This window comes from Rhinolophus ferrumequinum, chromosome 9, assembly GCF_004115265.2.
Source record: "Rhinolophus ferrumequinum isolate MPI-CBG mRhiFer1 chromosome 9, mRhiFer1_v1.p, whole genome shotgun sequence".
NCBI classification, from domain to species: domain Eukaryota; kingdom Metazoa; phylum Chordata; class Mammalia; order Chiroptera; family Rhinolophidae; genus Rhinolophus; species Rhinolophus ferrumequinum.
In genome coordinates this window covers 39,442,267-39,464,513 of record NC_046292.1, presented here as the reverse complement: position 1 = coordinate 39,464,513, position 22,247 = coordinate 39,442,267, and the positions used below count along the sequence as shown (strand labels likewise).

Here is a 22,247-nt window from a genome sequence, read left to right as displayed (position 1 = left end):
GATATTACTTATTTCTCATTTGGCTGTTTGATATTTGAGGAGCACTTAAAATTTTTGTTTTAATTCATGTTAAATTTCACCTTATTTTACTAGCTTTTCTCAAGAGAAAGTCATTTACTTGAAGAAGGGGTAGTAAGTGTTTGGAAAAAAAAAACAAAACTCTAGAATTAAAGGCTAATTTGGACTTCATTCATTACCATAATTGACACATCTGATCTAATGGTAAAATACCCAAGATTTTACCATTAGATTTTACCATGTGGGAGTCTCCTAACTGTGAACTTGACCAAGCCACCTGACCTTTCTGATCCTCAATACAAAATGGGAGTTTTAAAACCATAACCCCCCAGGTACACTGAAGATTAAGGTTAAAGTACTTTGTAAAAACAGAGGGGATTCAGATGTAAATTAAGACATTGAAATGTATTTGAATATTAGATGTAGTTGGTAGCATTTCCTACTTTGTCACCCAGAACCAATAGTTCGGTCCTCATTTAATATAGCAAAAACACAAACTGTCCTTTATTGTTGTTCACTGTTCTAACCTGTGTGTGTGCTGTTTTGGGGGGTTTGTTTTGTGTGTGTTATGTTTTTATACTATTTCTAGGCCTGGTCATGACGTCACCAACAATTGCAACAATAATACAACAAAGCAACTGAAAAGTATTGAGTGTTTTCTGTGTTCTGTGCCGTTCCGTGGTGCTTTAAGTTTATTCATTGTGTTTGTAATCCCCTCAACAAACCTAAGAGGGGGATATTAGACCCTTCTATAAAAGAGGAAACTCAGAGAGAGGTTTAATAACTTCCACAAGTCTCACGGCTAGTAAGTGGCATAGCAACCAGTATGTGAATGCAAAGCTCTGACCCCAGAGGCTGTAGTAGGTTTTAGTGTTCTCTGACCAGTGAGATCTGAATACAGGAAACTAGATAAAAATCACTGCGCATCACTCTGATCTTGAAATGCTTATTGACTCTCTAAAGGGACATTGGGGGAGCACTTAGATGGTTGTGAAGTAGAGTTTGCTTCCTAAATCTGATTCATTCATCTAAAAAGACAAAGCTGCCTATTTCGTTTGTTCAGATACGTTGGTAAAAGAAAATGACAGGGGGCGGCTGGTTAGCTACATTGGTTAGAGCTCCGTGCTCTTAACAACAAGGTTGCCTATTCGATCCCCACATGGGCCACTGTGAGCTGCACCCTCCACAACTAGATTGAAACAACTACTTGACTTAGAGCTAATGGGTCCTGGAAAAACACACTTAAAAAAAAAAAAAGAAGAAAGAAAATTACAGTATGAGTCTTCATTTTCCTAGCAAATGAGGTAACCCCTTCCATGGGGTTGATTCTGCTTAGCATAGGTGGTGTTGGCCATTATTTGAGGACAGTTGTTTGAGGAACAAAACTATCATGTTCAGTGTCTCTTCAGAGCCATAATGGACATTTTTCTTCATACATAATTTATATTTTTGCATTTTTGAAAGATTGTCTTGGGTGGGGATCACTAGGAATGTAGAGATCTTAATAGTCAAACCTACAGCTTATGCAGACAGTGAAAGAAATAGGTAAACATGTTCTCCTTTCTACATGTCTGGCTTCCTCACTGGACTGTGAAGGAACAGGTTGTAATACTCAGCAGTTGTGTGTGTGAATCTTGAGAGACTCGCTTTACCTTGTCGATGGCTAGTTCATGAAATAACGTCAAGTGAGACAGGTTTCGTTTGTTTGGTCTCCTACAGCTCCTGGCCTATTTAAACAACGGCCACCTGTTAGCATTGCTCCCTCAAGCCCTCTGCTGCCCCTCCATGAGGAGGTAGAAGCCTTGCTGTTCTTGTCTGAAGGGAAACCTTACCTGTTAGAGGTATGTATTTGTTTTTCTAAAACCATTTTCTTTTTATTTCTCCTACTTGAGGAAAAACACCTTTTGTTATTAGTTACATTTTCTGATGAAGAAGAGTATTCTGAAGAGAAGAAATGATTCTTTCAAGTTAATTTTTCTTCCTATGTATGTGTCAGAAGGAATCAATTGAAGAGAATATTACTCTTCTCTGCACCCAAGAATTGGACCTCCATGTCCAGCCCAGCTCATTGCCCCCTAGGTCCCCAGGAGGTAAATTGCACCTCACCAGTCACAGTTATTGTCAGAGGGTTTTGTTCCCAATCTCTCTCGTGTGTCCCTGGTCCTGGAATACTACAACTCTGAAGCACACGTTTTTTAAACTTCGGGAGTATGGGAGTCCTCACTATGGCACACGCTATGTGGCCTGTCCACAATCCAGTCGCTTCCCCATCTATCTAGAGCCACCCCTTCTTGAGAATGTAATCTTGCAATCCTATATGAGCAGTATATCATACTGGTTTTTTAACAACATCAACCGTGCTATGCTGTGTATCTCCTTTTTTTATGCTTAACACTATGTGTTTTTTGGATCTATCAGGAATTATTTTAATTGGGTGCACATTTACCTTTGAAAATCTGATGAAAGTGACTCCCAAGAAAAATGCACATTTGCACAAAATTGTGTTAAATTTCAGACAGACCTAGACACCCTGAAGTCTCTCCATAGGCCTTTAGCAGTTAAAAACCCCTATTTTGAGGCAATGTTGATGACAGTAAATCTGAGTAAATTTCAGTTAAAGCCAGAAACAACCTGTCGACAACTGACAGGAGAAAAGCTTACTCCTTTTATACCCTCCCACTAGGTAATGTTTGCTTTACGAGAGCTGACGGGCTCGCTCTTGGCGCTCATTGAGATGGTGGTGTACTGCTGCTTCTGTAACGAACATTTTTCCTTCACTATGTTGCACTTCATTAAGGTAAGACCTCACTTAAACCTAGTGATAGCCTGACAGCTGGCGCTTGAGACTCGGAAAGCAATCCTTTGCTCACAATTAATATGCTTCTTTTAATAACCTTAATTGTTTTTCCTAATCATAAAAATAATACAGCCTCCTTAAAAAAATGAAGAATAAAGAACTCAGAATCCCATCATTTATTGATAATCACCGTGAACATTACGTTTCCCTTTTATTTTCTATGCATGTTATTTTAACATAATTGGGAATTTATTGTCTTTATGATTTGGTCGTTTTTCACTTGACATTGTAAGTATTTCCCCTATCTTTAAAAGTTATCTGCAAGTATAATATTTCATCCTCTCATGTACCATAATTTACCTAACCACTCCCTTCCTAATGGTATATGTTTGCATTTGGTTCAGTTTTTGACTGTTAAGAATACTTTGTAGTTCAGAATGCTGTAGTCACCATTGTTGTGTAAAATGTTTTCCAGTTGGAGATTATCACCCCCTGCAACATTTTAAAAATCAAAAGTAGGTTTTTATCACCTTCTGAAATAGTAATGTAGTTCATTATGAAACTCTGATCAATATAGTAATGGCCACTACTTATGCTGTACTTACTGGATATCACACACTGTTCCAAGTATACTATGTATTTAACTCAATTCTCAAGAAGTAGTCCTATGAGATAGATACTGTGTTTCCCCGAAAATAAGACCTAGCTGGACCATCAGCTCTAATGCATCTTTTGGAGCAAAAATTAATATAAGACCCGGTAATATATTATGTTATATATATTATGTTATATATATTATATTATATTATATTATACCCAGTCTGATACTATATTAAAATAAGACGAGGTCTTTATTAATTTTTGCTCCAAAAGACGCATTAGAGCTGATGGTCTGGCTAGGTCTTATTTTCGGGGAAACACAGTACTATTATTATCACCCATTTTACAGTTGTACAAATTGAGGCCAAGACTAAATAACTTGCCCAGGGTCTTACTACACAACTTGTAACCAGCAGGGGGGGATTTGAATGTGAGCCATCTGGCTACAGGGCTGTGCTCTTAACCATATTGTTTACTGCCTTTCCAGGGATTACTAGAAAATCCTATAAACCTACGCATACTATTTTTATTAGTTTTTAATCTTTAATTTTTAATGACTGCATTCTTTTTGTGACAAATTAAAACATACAAGTAAGGACAAAGTCCACTTTGACTGTTTGTCCCCTCTCCACCTTACCCTAGGGACCAGTACCGTCACACTGGTATGTGTCCTTCCAGGCCTCTTTCTGTAAATGTACACCATATGTGTAGTTTCTGCCCACAGAATTTCTGCCACACCCTTAGGTGCACCACAGTTTACAATAGTGATACATGTAGTGCTAACAAGTAGCGGGTGATTCATGGATTGTCTCCCAGCTCTTACTAAAGTGTGTTTTGCCCTCAGCCTTTTCGGTACAGACCCGTATCAGAGGTGACTGAGTTCCTCTCTTTACTGTTTACTAATTATATGACCTCGGATAATTTCCTCCTCTGCAAAATGAGAGGAAGTATGACTTGACTTCACAGATTGTGAAGATTCAGTGAGGTGTGGTATGTGAAGTGCTTACCTACTACCAGACCTGCCACCTGAGAAGTGTGGTGTTGTAATGCAGTGTCCTTCTTAGTTCCCTACCCATCTGTGCATAAGGTTATTCACATGCACAGAGCAGTGTGAGTTTGCAGAACCTTGCTTTCTTCACTTAGTGTGTCTTGGCAGATTTTTCAGTTCATAAGCTGACTTTTCTTATATATTATACTTCACTCATAGCATATTTATCTCAGGGTAGTCTCATTTGCATTCTCATAGCTATACCAGCATATTCTGGAAAACAAAATAGGATATGTATAAATGAAATAGAAATATAAATTTGGGCCCATTTAGTGACTTAAAATTCTCTCCTTTTCTTTCTGCCCTTCCCCTTCTCTCCTTCCTAATTCCATAATGAAGCATCACAGAGTGTTGCAGCTTGGAGGACCGCAGAGGTAGTTTGTTTCAGTTCCTAGATTTAGCATTTGGGGAAACTGAGGCCCAAAGAGAGGAATTGACCTCCCCAAGGTCAGCCAGATAGTGGTAGAACTAGGGCTTGAGTCCAGTATTGTTGACTGACGCTCCAATGTGGTTTCCACTGAAGACTTAACTGGAATTTTTATGCTTTTTAAAAATATTTCAGAACCAACTAGAAACAGCTCCAGCCCATGAGTTAAAAAATACGTTCCATCTACTTCATGAGATATTGGTAAGTCATAAATATTCTGATTCATTTGTATTAGGTATGTATTAGTCAGCATTGTTTATAAATAAAAAGTTGTGTGTCCTTGTATTGTTTTCTATTCATTTGGTCTGCGCTTCCTGAGTCTTCTTCATAGCAGTCATTGTTTGTGCAGGACTGATTTAGAGGTGAGCAATAGTAAAACTCCACCTCATAGGGGCTCACGGTTTAGTGACGGAGCTAGACAGTGCACAAGCAGTTGTGGTGCGGACAGCAAGGGAGGAATGGACGGCCCTGCTATGGATAGGAAACTGCGAAGCACAAATATGTCTTTTTTAAACCTCACAGTAACCATCAAAGGTAAATTGCTGGCTCTACAGATCATTGAATTCCTAAGGCACCATTGATTGATTGACTGTCACCATACTACTAAAAGTATTTTTTATGAGCCATGAAACTAAAATGTAACTGATGGTAGGATACATCCCAGTTTTTGAACTACAAAGTGCAGGGGGAGAAAACTTCAGTTATAATCAATGAAATGCAGTATTACATTAGACACTGGAACTTAGAGAGGTGGAGTGATTTGCCCAAGGCCAGCCTTTAATAGTTACAGATGAGGATCTGAGCCAAGCAACTAGCCCCCTAGCCCATGCTCTCCACCTGGTTTGCTCAGTGAACTGTAAGTGATATGAGTAGAAGGAGTAGGAACTGAATTAGGTTTGAGGAAAGAAGTCCAAACCAGATCCGGAAGGGCTTCGGGTACCAATGCACGTGGACTTTTCCCTGTAGGCCAGAGGTTGCACACTGGTGCCTGGTAGCTAAGTTGTCTATATGCCTGTTTTATTTGGCCCAAACTGTTTTGTAACCTCTGCTGTCGGTCAGTGCTGGGGAGCCATGGAAGGGTTTTAAGCAGGAGAGTTATGTGACTTGATTTATGTCTTAGAGAGATTGCCTGGCAATGATTTTGAAAGATTGACTAAAAAAGGAAACAAGGTTGGAATTGGACGACCATATAGAAGTCTGTGGCAGTAGTCTGAGTGTGAGAGGTAACAAGGCCTGTACTGAGAAGAGACATAGTAGGAGGCGGCAAGGGACAGATCAAGAGGTGTTTGGGAAAGAGAATCAATAGAATTTGGTGATTGCTTGTGAGCTGATAAGAGACACTAGCATTAAATCCCTACAACTTTAATACACGCCTTGGCAAAGGGTAGACGTTTAATAAATACTTTTGAGTAAGGAACTACATCATGGAAACCGTTTATAAAAAGCCTATCTTTCTGGTCCTTTACCTCCTTTTGGTCCTAGTGCTTTTACAAAGTTTGGAAGGTTGTTGCCCCACAGGAGTAGGGCTGTATGTTGTTCTGCTCGACAACAAACCCGTTGACTTTTCTGCACAGTGCACAGTTGGCTGATGGGCACTAGAAATACAGCGAGAGCAAGACGTAGATCCAGCCCTATGTGGCAGGGAATAAACCTCCACATCAGCTTGCAGAGCCTGTATTGTAGCAAAACTTTGACGTTTTTGGTAAATACGTGAGCCCTCTAATCCTTGGGGCCATGAAATACGCGTTCTTATAACCCAGAGAATTGTAGGTGTTGGTAAGAACACATCGCTGGGAAATAAATGGATCTTCAGACATTACTTAATGGTTTTACATTGTAAGTTTAAAATTTAAGATATTGTTGAGATATATGGTAATGGCATTATATTTGTTTGTATTAGGTTTTGTTAAGTTAGAAACGAAATTAATCTCTTGAATTTTTTTTTAAAAGGTACCAGTGGCTATAACACAAATTCCTTCTTTTACTGACCAGTCTTTGTTTCCTTCCTCTCAAAGGTCATTGAAGATCCCATACAAGTAGAGAGAGTCAAATTTGTGTTTGAGACAGAAAATGGATTACTAGGCAAGTATGCTCGGCCTTAGCAGTAAACGTGCAGCTAGCCCGTTGTCCAGCCGGTCCCCTCCCTGACAGGTCTGCCCCCCTCCCCGGCGCACGACAGTGCACAGTCCCGCAGAAGTGGTGCCAATGGGCTCCCTCATCTCGTCGTGAGGATTAAAACCAGAGGACCTGTTCGCCCTGGACACTCCTACTTTTAGTCAGTAAAGTGCAGCTTGAGGTCCTTTTACTGGGTCAGATCAGATTCAGGGGTGCTGTGACTGTTTTCAACAAGCTCAAGGCTACTTTCTGATGCAGGAAATCTTTCATTCCATTCTGTAGCCCCTGGGAAGGAAAAAACTAAAACCTCAGACTCAGGATATTGTCAAGTTCATGAGATGTGATTTTTTTTTTCCTGTGCTATGAATGCACCCAAATTTCTATTGTCTACTCATAAAAGGTTTTGAGCAGAGTTTTGTTTTTCAGAAGGTTAAAGTGGCTTTAGTGAGCTATTTCTTAGAAAAAGTTTGGTTAGAAATAGTCTTATTCGGCTCCCACCATCCACATGTATTTCCTCTTTATCTGAGCCATTTTAGATTTCACTATGTATCAAGAAAAGATTTAGGACCTCCTTTTATCAAAGAAAAGAAACAAGCTAAAAAGTTCTGTGGCTACCACATTCTAGGCCACCCCTTTGGAACTGTGTACTCTCCTCGGAGCAGCCCCACGCTCTCTGGCGCTTACAGACCATACACTCCTGAAGAGCAGGGACCAAGTATTATTTACCTTTAAATCCCCAAAGCCCAGAACAGGAAATATTTGTTGAACTGAACTAATAGCATAAATTTCCATTTATCATACTAAAAGGGTTGTAACTACTCTTCTGTCATCGTTGTGGATGGAAAAGTTTGGAGGTCTCTAGGTAAATAATCAGCTAGTATAAATTTTAGTTCTCTTCGTTCTCCTTAAAGTCAAACTTTCACCATCACATATGTTTCTTGAATACTGTTTAGTGTTTCTACCCATTAGAATTTGGAGGATCCTACTGTGTTTCTCCGAAAATAAGACCTAGCCAGACCATCAGCTCTAATGCATCTTATTTTCGGGGAAACACGGTATTGATCAGCACCACCATGCTTTTAATGAAGTTCCTCATCTGCTTATCAAAGTAGCTTGTTGTAAGTTTTCAGAACAAGAGAGCTGATATTGCTTGGACCCACTGTCAGTGTAGTGCTTTATTGTTGAAATTTATTCTTCTCTTCCTTCAGCTCTGATGCACCACAGTAACCATGTGGACAGCAGTCGCTGCTACCAGTGTGTCAAATTTCTTGTAACTCTTGCTCAAAAGTAAGTACTGACTCAAAATGCAGGGAGGAAATGCAGGTGTTTTTAGTTACAAGTCAAATATGACCAGGAAAACAAAATCTGCCTTGTTTTAGTACCTAGAGAGTCTGACTCAGGGCATGCTTACTTGGCTGGTACAGAAACCTACTCAAATGATCTCAAAGAGATGTGAAGGGGAAGTATTAAGAGTAACTGGTCTTACGGAATCCAAGGAAAAGGCTAACCCACCAGGCTTTTTGCAGGAAGGGCAGGAATCAAGGCAAAGCATACTTGGGAACCTTCACAGCAAGAGTCCATGAACCTGCACTCATGGTATCTTTCATTAATGTAAGTTAACTTCCAACTCTTTCAGGTTCTGGGTCCCCACTTTTAAAACAGTCTCTCAAGAGACAAAATCATGTTACAGCTACTTACATTTATGAACCCAGGCACTGTGCTAAATACTTTGCCTGTATTCTTATTTAATCTTTGCAACAACTGTGAGGTTAGGTACTACGACTAGTCCCACATCATAGGTAGCCTAAGTGACATGCTTGCTGTCAGACCTAGGATGTGAGCACAGGCTGATTGATGGCAAGCAAAGGTTACTTTTTCTTTTTTATTTAATTATGGTAAAATATACATAACATAAAATTTACCATTTTAACCTTTTTTAGGTGTACAATTGTGCCATTAAGTACGTTCACATTGTTGTGCAGCCATCACTACCATTCTTCTCCAGAATTTTTTTCATCTTCCTCCCTGACAATCTGTACCCATTAAGCAATAACTCCCCATTCTTCCTCCCTCCAGCCCCTGGCAGCCATCATTCTACTTCCTGTCTCTGAATTCGACTACTAGGTACCTCAAATGAGTGGACTCATACAGTATTTGTCCTTTTCTGACTGGTTTATTTCACTTAACCTGATGTCTTCAAGGTTTATCCATGTTGTATCACATGTCAAAATTTCCTTCCTTTTTTAAGGCTGAATAATACTTCATTATATGGATAGACCATAATTTGCTTACCCATTCGTTTGTTGATAGACACTTGGAAAGCAAAGGTTCTCAGTGTTAGAAGGAACCTCAGTGGTTTGCTGCTTTAGTGCCCCTATTTGCTACATGGGCAAACAAGAGACCAGAGTGACTGCATGATAACCCAGGGTTACTGAGCAGACTGCACTGCCATCTCTGAGTCTTACATTGAGCCTTCTTTATAGCTTACTTTATTTTGCTCCAGATATTTGCTGAGTCTTAGGCATGGGTAAGACTTAGGTATTGCCATCCTTGGACTGGTACCAAAATAAGAATGAGAAATCTGTTGGGCTTAATCTGCTGCATTTGAGCATCCTAAACAGATATAAATGAGAGCCTCACTGAAATAATGCATGAACATGCGTTTTCCAGATGAAACAACATTAGCATTGTGGACACAGATGGAGAACATCCTGCCACAACTGTGGGTTCATTAATTAGGCTTGATATTGGCAGTGCGTTATCATAAGTACTTGCCTGAGAGTGGCATTTCCAAGTAGTGTTGGGGCCACAAAGTATGTCTGATGCCAGCAGACACGCAGTCCCCAAATAGCAGTGTCATTATATTAATATGTATTTCCATATCCTTCACACGTACATGTTATACACACACTAGTGGTAATAGCACCATCAGTACTGTCTTCACATATGAAGGACAGCTTACTGGAGAGGCAAATAAAAATGGAAGGAGAAAGAGGGGCTCTGAGACCATGTTTAAAAATAATAGCATTCTTATTCAAATCACAAAAATTAAAGACCAATTTGATTCTATCAAGAGATCATTTATTAAATGTACAGTTGGTTGTGGGGGGTTTTGTTGTTTTTGTTTTTTGTTTCATTTTTCAACTTTGAATTTTTAATAGAATTGAAGAGATGAATTAGAGATAGAAAAGAAACTTTTCACTTCATATTTACCTTTTACTGCCTTTTGAAGTTTAAACATGTGAACATACCCAAACCAAAAAAAAAATTAATATAAACATAACTGAACTTTAATGAAAGGAGCATTTTTTTTTCAAAATAAAAACGTGCTATCGGGGCAGCCAGTTAGCTCAGTTGGTTAGAGTGTGGTGCTCTTAACAACAAGGTTGCCAGTTCTATCCCCACATGGGCCACTGAGCTGCACCCTCCACAACTAGATTGAAACAACTACTTGACTTGGAGTGATGTGTCCTGGAAAAACACACTTAAAATAAAAGTGAAAAAAAAAAGTGTTATCGATTAAACAAGTATATTTGCAAAGAAAGCATTTGGCCAATAAAAATCTCTTCCAATTGCCAGGTGTCCTGCTGCTAAAGAATATTTCAAGGAGAATTCCCACCACTGGAGTTGGGCTGTACAGTGGCTTCAGAAGAAGGTAATTGCATTTTGAACATTTCTGGCTATAACAGGAATCAATAGCTGGATGTCTTATCAGGAAAGTTCTCTTAAACTTAATCTGAGACTGGCCTCAAAATATTTTCAGGCTTCCGACTTTTTTTGGTACAGTTGATACCTATTTTTATGCATTAAATTTGTGCCTTAACACATGTATCTTAAATTTATAGGTGAAAAAGTAGGGATGATAATATAAGAAGTAGCATTTTACTGAGCTTTTGAGAGTAGAAGTGAAACCTTCCAGGAAAGAATCTCCTGATGCGCTAGAAGGTCTGGGTAGATTTATCTGCTGCTTTAGATGCTTTTATAGTCTACTACGTAATAGTAGAAGTTGTGAACTCCTGTGGGCTCATTTGTCATCCCTTATGGCGTTTTTGACCTTCCGTCTCAGATGTCAGAACATTATTGGACACCGCAGAGTAATGTCTCTAATGAAACATCAACAGGAAAAACCTTTCAGCGAACGATTTCAGCTCAGGTGAGGCTTGTCTTTTTTGGTTTTGTGTGCTTTTAAATCCTTCAGGTAGGATTAGTGTTTCTGAGAAACTGCATCCTCAGAGAAGAGAGGTATAGGTTGAAAATGAGAAAGAGCAGAAGAAATGATTGAATTTCTGTGACAAGACACCAAGTTGGTGTATAGTTTGCAAATTACTTGCCTAGAAGAAAAGCGGTGTGCATTGGTCAGTCAGGCCCCTGCGTGCCACCGAGGTTGAGGGGTGCTCTGGGCACTGCCATGAGAGCACCACCCTGGAGGCTCCCTGCCCCTCCCAAGGTCAAGTAGAGAAAGGGTAGTCTTTCTTGTTGGAGCTGCTGCCGCTGCGCACCACCTAACCTTCTCTTCTCATGTTTCAATCTCCCGCAGGACACATTAGCATATGCCACAGCTTTGCTGAATGAAAAAGAGCAATCAGGAAGTAGTAATGGGTCGGAGAGTAGTCCGGCAAACGAGAACGGAGAGAGGCATTTACAACAGGTATAAACTGAAGGGCATGGCCCTGTGTGAAAGGGCAGCGCCTGCTCTGAACTTTTCCAAAAAGAATGTTCATAATCAAGAACCAAAGGAGACACCAGCTCCGCCCTCCAGTGATCTCTGCTCAGGACTCACTAACAATTTGCTTACACAGTGGAACAGTGCTGCATGCAAAATTCATACAAGGCTTTGACCTCTGGCTGGCTATTCTAATCTACTTGGAATAGTCCTGATAAAGCCAGGCCACAGCTGTATTCGGTCCAGCTTATTCACTTCATTCTGCCGGGTTATGAAAAATCCCCCCCTCCAGCTTTTGCTTTCACCAGCCTTCCTGGAAACATGGACCCTTGGAAAGAAGGGCTTCATGCCATGGAAATGTACCTACTTGTCAGGGGAGTCAAAGAATAATTTTAAGCTTACTTTAAAAAAAAAAAAAGAAAAACATTTTCAATACTAACCACTATAGTAGAAAAAGGAGTGAAATATTTATTGAACACCTACTATGTGCAAAAAAAATGAAGCAGATGTAAATGTAATAGCATGTATGTGTCTTTTCCTGTAGTCTGTAACATTCTGTAAGGGCAGTTTCCTCTGCGACTCCATCGGTGCTTGCCAGGGGCCTCATTAAATGAATCTTATTGATGTTGTGTGTGCCTTTTTTCCCTAATCTTTTGGGCCATGATAACTTTGTGAGATCCCTGATTTTACAGGAGGGAATCTGAGGCTCACCTACTTTATTTGCCGAGAAAATAAAAGTTATCGAATGAGCGTTCCTGCAGCTGCTGGCTCCCAGACTGACAGCCCCCGGCAAGCCCCCTGTCCTCATCTCTGCTGTCACGGGGATGGCTCCCCCTTCCACTACCATCCTGTCACAAACCTTGTGTTCTCTCTCTCTCTCTCTCTCTCTTCCTCCTCTCTCTGGGCTGTCTGGTATCTTGTACCTCTCCCTCCTACAGATCCTTCCCAGCAGTGTTTCGATGTACTCAGTTCTCTTCCATCTTTTAATAAAAACTCTTCTTCCCTCTTATCTCTGCCGTTTCCTCTTCTTCACCGCCTAATGCCTCCAAAGAATTATCAAAACTTCACTATTTTCATTTTCTTGTCTCTCACTCATTCTTCAGTCTCTTCCAGGCTGCCTCCTTCCCTCCCTCCTCTCCACCTCAGCATCTGGGTGACAAGTAGCCTCATCTGAGGTGACCATTCAGCAGCATCTGACTACTAGCCACGACTTGCTTTTTGAAACGCTGTCCCCCAGGACTTCCCTGACGCCTTGCTCTTACAGCTTTCCCACCCCTCTGGTTGTCATTCTCAGTCTCCTCTCCAGCTCTGCCCCTTTGAGGCCACCAGTAGATGTTCCTCCGTCTCTGTCCTGTGTCCTCTGTCCCCTTTCCCACAGCCCGGGCTTCCTCTGAGACGATCATCCAGCTCTCTTCCTGAAGTCTGCACTTGACGTGTCCCAAATGCACCTCACCCAGCATGGCCAGCCCGCCCCACACCAAGGCTGGTCCTCCCTCAGTGTTCCCTGCCTCACAGATAGCACGCTATGGGGTGTCACCCTGGACAGCTCCCTCACACACTGCAGTCAATTTCACCAGTCCTGTCAAATTGATCTTTTAAACATCTCCCATCTATCTGTTCCATCGTCATAAGCACCTTCATCTCTTGGATGTCTGTAAGAATCTCCCTGCCTCTACTCTTGCTTCTGTCTAGTTCATTTGCTTAAAACTTTCAACAGCTTTTCATTGCTATTAGGATAAAAGCCAGAATCCTCAACGCAATCCCGCTTGATTGGGCCCCGGCATACATTTCCCCTCTCCGTTTCTGAGTTCTAGGTACTGCAGCCTTCTTTAAATTTATCAAATATACTTCGTTTCTTCCACCTCAGGCCCCTCCCACTCACCCCCGTCTAACTCCCACTCACTTTGCAGAGAGACTTTCCCTGCCCCTCTCCACCCCCATCTCCAGCTAGATCAGTCCCAAGACACATGGAAGGCCTTCAAAACTATCAGTGCATAAAGCAACAGGCAGAATTCGGACCCAGGAATGACCCAGAGCCGTCTTTGGCGGTGTGGCACAGTTTTTGGCACAAAGCACATGTGGAGATGTCCAGTGCCTCCCTCTATGCTTTATCACATTGCCCCGGAGTTCTCACAAGAGCCACCTGCATTGTTGCATGGTAGCATTGTGACTTAATGAGAACAGAGAAAGGAAAGTTTTGCGTAATCAGGAATTGCCAAATACAAGATGTTATATTTTATTACCCTTTGGTAAACATTAACTTGTTAAATGAGGACATGTTTAAACTATAGAACACCAGTAAGTCAATTGGCATAGAGAAACCTTGGTCTCTAACTTTACTATGTGTGACTGTAACTTCCTTTTCTTTTCCCGAAGGGTTCAGAATCACCCATGATGATTGGCGAGTTAAGGAGTGACCTTGATGACGTCGATCCCTAGAAGAACATGCCCAGCAAAGGATGAGGAGTCAGTTCACAGTTATTGGATGCTCAGCACCTTTTTGAAATCAGAATCTTGTCCTTGAACCCGTTAGAAGAGCCTGGAGATTGGACTGGGAGAGACTGCCATGGCTCTGGAGGCGTGCATGTTTGAAGAAAGCACTCTTTGGCCAGAAGGTTTGGGAGCTATTTGGCAGTGGGAGAACTCCAGCCTGTGGGCCAGCTGTCCCAGGGCACAATCCATGTGTGGATTGACATTTCTGTGGAGAGTCCATGAAATCCAGCCAATGGCAGACTTTTTTGTTACATGAACATACAGGAGTGAGTGAGGGTAAAGCTGTTGCTTTCTCTATGATGCTACAGAAATAATTCCTTTGGTTTTTATATTTTAAAAAAAGCAAGCTGCCTTTAGATATGTGGGGACAAATTTTTAATCTTGCAGTGACATTGATTAGGGATATCCAATTTAAAATGCTGTAAAGATATGTGATAAAATTCCTTTTCGTTGTAAAATAGTAAAGAATTCAGTTTACACGGACCTTTGTATTTAATATGTCTCCCTATTTGTACAGAATTTTGGATGGGTCTGGATGAGAAGCCCTAGGCATAAACTTGGATCTTGATGAAATGTTACTAGGATCAAAAATTGGGAAATTATTAAGCTCTTTAAAGTATTTTTTCTGATATAATTGAGATTGAAAAGAGCAATAAAAAAAAAAAAAATGCTGTGTTCTCCAGAAGTACAGGGTGCATTCTTTAACATCAATCACTAAAGAAGTTATGAGTTTTTCCCAAAACAAATTTTAAAAACAGCAAAATAAAAAGCACTTTAAGGTATTTTATTGAGTTTGACTTCATAAAATCGTCTTTTTAATGCTTGGAGACATATTGAATAAATTGTAGTCTTAAATCATGTGATCTGCAATCGTTTGCTTTTGCTTAAACATAATTTCTGAAACCCTTGGTACTGGTTGTATATGAAGTTAAATATTTGAGTTGGGAGACACTGCTTTGTGAGTTTCTAGTAATTTTAATGCAGACAAGGAATTTGAGACTTTGTTTCTACAACATGAGTAATTGACACTGAAAAGATAGGGACAGGATTTATTTTCCCAGAAATAACTAGAAAGCAATTGAACAACCATCCATTTAGTTGTAATTCCCAAGTATAACACCACTCACTCATTCAGGTCAGATACCAACTCCCCTTTTGTCAAGTGGAGATGGGGATATGCCAACATATTTCATGTATTTTGTATTTTGTGTTGCTACACTCATTTTCAGTCCTGTTTTGCCTTTGTTTTGTGTTCTACCTTGTTTTCACTCACCACGCACAGAACTAGGGGAACCTTAGGAAGTGCCAGGTTACCACTGTCAGATTTGCCAAGTCAAAGAGGTGCAGCCAGCCCCAAGTGCCTTTTTGGTGGCTTCTGCATTATGTGGACATGAGACAGGACAGTCAAGTCTTCGTGGTTGTGCACTGTCAATAACCCAGTCATTTCACTACTGAAGGTTGAAGTTACCGTGCAGCCAGTCTGCAGTGTATAATCGTGTTGACTTCCTACAGGCTAGTGATGGCTTTTGTCAAAGGCCCTGAGTAGATGGAGGGACCAGCAGGTACAAGCAGGCCTGTGCCCTCAGAGAAATGGTCAGAGGCAGCTGGCAAATTTTTATGGTTCTGATGTTCTTGCAATTTTGAATGTGATGTTTTAAAATTGATTTTGAGTACGTAAATACTCCGCGTCCTACTGTTTTCCTCTACCCCTCCCTCACCCTCCTCTCCATCACCATCCTCACCAAAAGATTGTGTGGGACATGACGTTGAAATGCCGGTGATGAGATATGTTGGGATATCATCGCTGGCAGCTGCACTCAGGAGCCCAAATTCAGGAGTGAAATTGCCACTTCTAGTCCCTTATTTCCTATGGAAACAACGCCTTCCACACCCCAGCACCTGCTGTCCTCACTGGAAAGCTCCATCAGGACCGCCGTCACTATTATGTTCATTTTGCTTACATTGTTGCTGCAGTGAACGTCCCTCTCACTTTGCCAGTAACCACTCGATTTCCAACGGCTGCAGTCTACGACCCTGCTGATGACTTTTTTTTAATGTAGTACAACAAAGTGACAATTGTGACAGGCTTACTCACCTGGGAAGAGTTGTCATTTTTACTGCCAATTTTTTGGATGAAGATTTTTTTACAAGTCTTTCAAAATGGTCTACACATCGAGTAGGAATTGCACAACTAACTCAATGCTGTGTGTTCTCAAGAAGCTCCCTTCGTGAGGCCCACCTCAGATGGCCGAGTCTGCGCGTTAGAGGCGTTCCGGGAAAGAAAGCAGTGCGCGTCCCAGCAGGCCTCACGCCCAAGACTTCCCCTGGAGTACTCACACGGTCACTGACACCTAGGACGAATCGTAGGACCTAGAACACTGCGTCATCAGACTTACCCGTCTCGCCCCACCCTCCCTGCTAACATTGATGTGTGTGCAGTTACCTTCTGAGCTTGGAACAAGCAGGCTGGAATTTTCCTCTGCTACCTCTTGTGTACAAAATCTTGTTTATAAAATTTCAAAAGGAAGTAGATAAACTAGGGAAGAATCTTAATTCTAAATTTGGTTCATGAGTGGCAGCGTTCTTAGCTTCTAAGGGTATAAAATAAATTTTTCAAAAACGGAGAGTTGGAGTCTCACCAACACTTTTCTGCATGTATCAGATAAAAGGCGTGGCAGGGGTGCCAAGGGCCTATGGCCTGGTGTGAAACGGTGCTGTGACTCCTTTTGTGCTTTATACTGGGGTGTGAATAAGGTCCACTCTTTAGTCATGAGGAGGCGATGGGTCTTGATCTTCTAAGCCTTTTGCTGTTCTTCCCCCTGGGTAGCATGACCATTTGGGGATCCATTGGCAAAGCTTGTTGAAGGATGCCAAACGCAAGCTGACTGCCAGCAGGCTTCTCCCTCATAGCTTTCACGTCTGCCAGGGGGTCCCAGGCAGAAATCACATTCCTGGTCAAGCTGGGTTTCTTGCTAGACCCCACAGGTCTCAGCCTCACGCCTCATGTCCCGCACTGGCACACGTGGTTCCCCTTCCCTGGGATGTTTGCTGCTCCAGCCCTCCCACTCCTCCATGCCCAATCCTCCCCCACTCCCAATGACCAGCTGCCAACATCTGCAAGAACTAAGCTGTTCTCTCGAGTCATGGAGCTGCCGGGTGTGGCTATCCAACGAACTGACACTTGATTCTGGGCCATCTTGGGAGGGGAGGGGTTCTCGCATGGCACAGCAGGCATTGGTGCCATAGATACTTCATTGTTTCTGGCATTCAGGCCATTTCCATCTGGCAGCTCTTGAACATTTTCCATGACACTAAATTGTCAGAAAATAGAGTTTGGGAGGGTGTTTGCTTGTGCAGGCAGATTCTCTTATTTATGATATGGGCTGTTCAGAGACAGACTTTGCTGAAGACAGCTACTCACCAACCTCTGCGTGGGGGGCTGGGAGGTCCCACATTGAATGGAATAATTATACTTTGCAAACTGGAAATCCTGAGACTGTTCTTAATTTTAAATCATGCCAAGTGATTATGAACGTAGTATGACTTGTTACAGAAGCATTGGACACTCACACAACTAACTTAGTCCATCAACACTGAATCTGCCAGGCCCTGTGCCAGGTCCTGGGGAGACGAGAATTAAAAGAACACAGAGATCCCAGGGCGTGGTGGTGGTGGACACAGACAACAGAGCATCTAGAACGCTGTTGGGTACGTTACCAAGGAGAGGGAACCCGACTACCTGGGGCAGCCTCAGGCCTGTGTCACCTCTCTCCACTCTCCCTCCAATCTCCAAATTCCTCATCTGTTATTCTTTCCCTTCACCCCATAAGCTTTCTCAAGTCTTCCCCAATCTAAAAGTATTCTTCAAAAAATTAAAAATAGAACTAAATTCCACTGCTGGGTATTTATCTGAAGGAAATGAAAACACTAGGTCAAAGAGATAGCTATGCCTCTATGTTCATAGCAGCAGTACTTACAATAGCCAAGACATGAAAACAAGCTAAGTGTTCATGGATGGAGGAATGGATAAAGAAGATGTGAGATTATATACATATATATAATTCAGCCACAGAAAAGAAGAAATCCTGCCACTTGTGACAAATGGATGAACCTAGAGGGTATTATGCTAAACGAAATAAGTCAGACAGAGAAAGACAAATACAACATATGATCTCACTTATATGTGGAATAAAAAAAAAAAGAAGTTGAGGGTATGAGCAAGGAGTGGATACAAGCTCGATCAGGAAGTCTCAGCTGAGTAGAGGTGGGATGTGAGGAGGTGAGAACCAGAGGTGCAAAGTGTGCAGCAGCCATGAACAGGAGGTGTGGTAGGTGCTGACGAAGGATGAGGGAGTTGGGAGGGGGCTGGAAAAAGGGAAAGTCGTGATCAGAAAGTGGGTGTTTGAAATGGAGGTTCTAGAGGAGACAGAACTACCGGTGGCAACAAGGTCAAGAGTGTAATGGTGGGAGTGCGGGGCTGAGAGAAAGTGGAGGTGAGGTCTTTGGAGGTGGAGGAACTGAGAGTCCAGAGCGTGTTGGACTCACCCCAACAGGAGAGACTGACCGTGAGCTACGCCTCCAGAACATCAGGGGTATAATCTGATGACAGAAGCTTCAACGTTGAGCATTTAGGAAGGACAGAAGGACAATGATCTGGAAGAGGCAGTGAGGAGTAAGGAGGACCCTACCACACCTCAGGCCCCAGGTAGGGGCTGTGGGAGAGGAAGGTGAGGAAACCGTGTGCTTTGGGGACAGGGGGCCTTTAGGCGGAGCAAGAAGGGGAAGGAGTGTTCTGAGAGGTATTTGAGGACAAGGGGTTGCTAGTGATGGGCCAGGATTTTGAGGGAACAGTGAAGGGTTTCAGGAAGGGAGGAGATGGGCTCAGGGGAACATGGCCTCTCCCAGAAGTTTGCAGCCCCTGGGGAACAGTGGCCATGCCCAGCTGGGCCAGCAGAGGGCGATCAATGCACGGCGTGAGGACCCAGGGCCTAATCAGCAGGGCCTGGTGCTCTGCTGTAGCCCCTGGGATAAATCAGACCCTGCCCTGCCCTTGCAGAGCGGCCTCGGAGGCAGGTAAGAGCACAAGCCTCTTAAATGAGAAGAGGAGACAGGCACACAAGGAAGGGACAGGCTGGGTGGTATATGGAAGCCCAGTTGCTGGGCACTGCATTCGGGCAGGATTCTGAGAGGAGACAATTTAGGATTTGTGGTCTCCCCTCTAATGAGGGGACACGGCCAGGGAGCATTGCATGGCCTAGCTGGGGATAGTAGGACAGTAGGACAGGAAGCTGGTTTCATTTTGTTTTGTTTTAATATTAATTGTTCATATATAGCTGCAGGTTTTTTTAAATATTAATTGCATTTTTTTTTCTTTTAATTGGGGAATGTTGGGGAACAGTATGTTTTTCCAGGACCCATCAGCTCCATGACAAGTCGTTTTTCAATCCAGTTGTGGGGAGCGCAGCTCAGCTCCAGGTCAAGTCATTTTCAACCTAGTTGTGGAGGGCGCAGCTCACTGGCCCATGTGGGAATCGAACTGGCAACCTTGGTGTTATGAGCACTGCACTCTAACCACTGAGGCAACCGACCGCCCACTGGTGGCTCAGCTCCAAGCTCAAGCCGTTGTTTCTCACTGGCCCATGTGGGAATCAAACTGGCGACCCTGGTGCTATGAGCACTGCACTCCAACCACTGAGCCAACCGGCTGGCCAGGAAGCTGGTTTTTTCTGTCTCTTAAGGCTCCTTCCTGTGAGCTGCAGGGTTGGAGGGTGAGGTTCTGCACAAAAGGTCACAACCACAGTGTCAGCCTCAGTAATGCTTTCACCAGCTCCCAAAAGGCCCACTTAGGAACTACACCAGTCCCACCACTCCCCACAAGCCTCCGCCCCTCCCGTCTCTTCCCAGGGGGACCCTTGCCTGTCACTTCATGGAGAAAATGGAGTCCAGCGGCACCCACATCATGCACTGCCTCTCCACCATACACCGACTCTCTCGTGCAGGCTTGGAAGGAGGAGATGTACAGCAGGCCAAGAGGCCCCAGCCCTTCTCCCAGCCTTTCCCCCAGAGTTTCCAGGACTAATTCTCTGACAGCCTGTCTCCATCTTGTACACACTAAAGCTCGCTGTCCCCTTTTTCTGCCAGCCTTTGAGCACACTCAGATGCCTTCTACCTGAAAATACAAATAAAAATAAAACAGAACAAAAGCCCCCACGATCACCTTCCACGTGCCTGGTACTCTTTTAGATACTGGGTTGCATCAGTGGGTTACATCAAGATAGACAAACTCCTGCCCTCATGTAGCCCTCACACTTGTGGTTCAGATAGCCCAATTCCACTCTGCATTCATCAGGCGTGTCCAAGCCTCCTCACATGCTTTTTGCTTCTAGAGTGTTCTTCCCATCATTCTCCACCTGATGACTCCTACATATCCTTCAAGACCTACCTCAGAGTCACCTCCTCCAGGCAGTACTCCCAGAATAGACAGGCCTGGGCAGCAGATGGAACAGGACCCAGGGATGGGATCCAGAACACAGTTCTAATTCCAGTTCTGCCATTAAACCCCTGCTGTGACCCTGGGCAAGTCACTGCCCTTCTCGAAGAAGCCTCAGTTTACTCATCAGTGAAACAGTGACAATAATTCTGACTTTTCCAAGGAGATGTGAGGCCAAATGAGATGACAGTTCTGAAAATGCTTTATGTTCTCATAGCACAAGCAAAGGGGAGGGGACTCATCACATTAGACACACATGGAGGGAGAGGAAGGACAGTAAAGGGTCAGATGGCAGCCCCACTCCTCCACACAAACACCCAACTGTATCACCAGACTGGAAATTTGATTCCAAAGACCCCAAGGGCATGCATCCAATTTGTGTCAAGTGCCCTGAGGTCTAGGGTGCAAGGAAAGAAACCACAACGCCCCAAGCCTCGGGGCAAGTGGGGGTGGGGACCAGGAGGAACGTGCCTTTGGCAGCTTCTGGGGCCACCAGCCCTCACCCCTGGCCAGAATGTTTCCATCACCTCCTGGTCAGGGCGTTAATGGTGCAGGGAAGGCAACCATCTGAGCATGGAAGAAGGGCCAGAAGCTCTGAAACCCAACGCACCCAAAAGCGCCTTAACCCCGCGCCCAGGACTCGCAACAGCCCTGTGAGGCAGGTAGGCAGGGCGGGGATCCTATTACAGGGGTGAGGAAACTGAGGCCAGGGAAGATCCCACAGGGAATAAGGAGGGGTGTCTGGACCCCTCACCCCACCTGGCAGAGAAGATCAAAGGTGCTCCTTGGGAAGAGGTGGCACCCTGTTAATTAGATGGGAAAACCAAGCTCAGGCAGAGAGCTCCAACATCATAAGCCAGAGGGGAAGGAGGCAGAAGGGCGGAGGAGGCAGGAAAGGAAGAGAGACAAGAAAACTGGAGTCCCTGGCGATAGCAGGCTGGGGATACCCCATTCTAAAGGAACAGGAAGGGGGTGACGTACCGTGTTTCCCCGAAAATAAAACCAGGTCTTATATTAATTTTTGCTCCAAAAGACGCATTAGGGCTCATGTTCAGGGGACATCATCCTGAAAAATCATGCTAGGGCTTCTTTTCGGGGAAACACGGTAGCTAATACCCATCTTCCTCACAGGAGTGAGCTCTGCTGTCCTGATGCCCAGTCTCCCTACCCGTTAAGTGACCCTTGTCCTGGGTGCTTGTCTCTGCCCCTGCTCTTCCTCTAGGGCACTTGTCTCTGGTCCAACTCCAATGGCACTACCTCCCGGTGAAGATCAAACTAGCTAACACAGGGACATGGTTAAGAATGGCACACTGGGCACACAGAAGAATGCTGGCGGTTGTTAGGAAAGCCTGTGTCCCCACACAGTGCAGTGGCCTCCCGGACGTTTGCCGCCCAGAGACAACCCCATTCCCTTAGTGTATTTTCCCTTTCGTTCTCTGCTGGCATTTTTTCCTTCTTTCCTCCACTTTCCCCCCAGGGTCACTTTCACAGAGATAATCCCAGGTTTGTTGTGAGAAGAGATGGCAACCATTGCTTATTGTAAACCTGTTTTCAGCCGATACAGGTGCTGTCCAACCATCAGTCCCCCTGCAGACT

General features: G+C 43.4%; 1 protein-coding gene across 1 annotated transcript in view; it reads left to right on the top strand.

Moving 5' to 3' along the window:
* USP24 (ubiquitin specific peptidase 24) overlaps window positions 1-16,782 on the top strand; it is a 131,065-nt gene extending 114,283 nt beyond the window's left edge. The window contains 9 exon segments of the mRNA XM_033113600.1: window positions 1,738-1,859; window positions 2,702-2,815; window positions 5,026-5,091; window positions 6,906-6,972; window positions 8,214-8,292; window positions 10,585-10,660; window positions 11,072-11,158; window positions 11,543-11,653; window positions 14,045-16,782. Coding sequence (XP_032969491.1) covers window positions 1,738-1,859; window positions 2,702-2,815; window positions 5,026-5,091; window positions 6,906-6,972; window positions 8,214-8,292; window positions 10,585-10,660; window positions 11,072-11,158; window positions 11,543-11,653; window positions 14,045-14,107 — 785 coding nt within the window. The 3' untranslated portion in view covers window positions 14,108-16,782.
* Window positions 16,783-22,247: the final 5,465 nt, after the last annotated feature.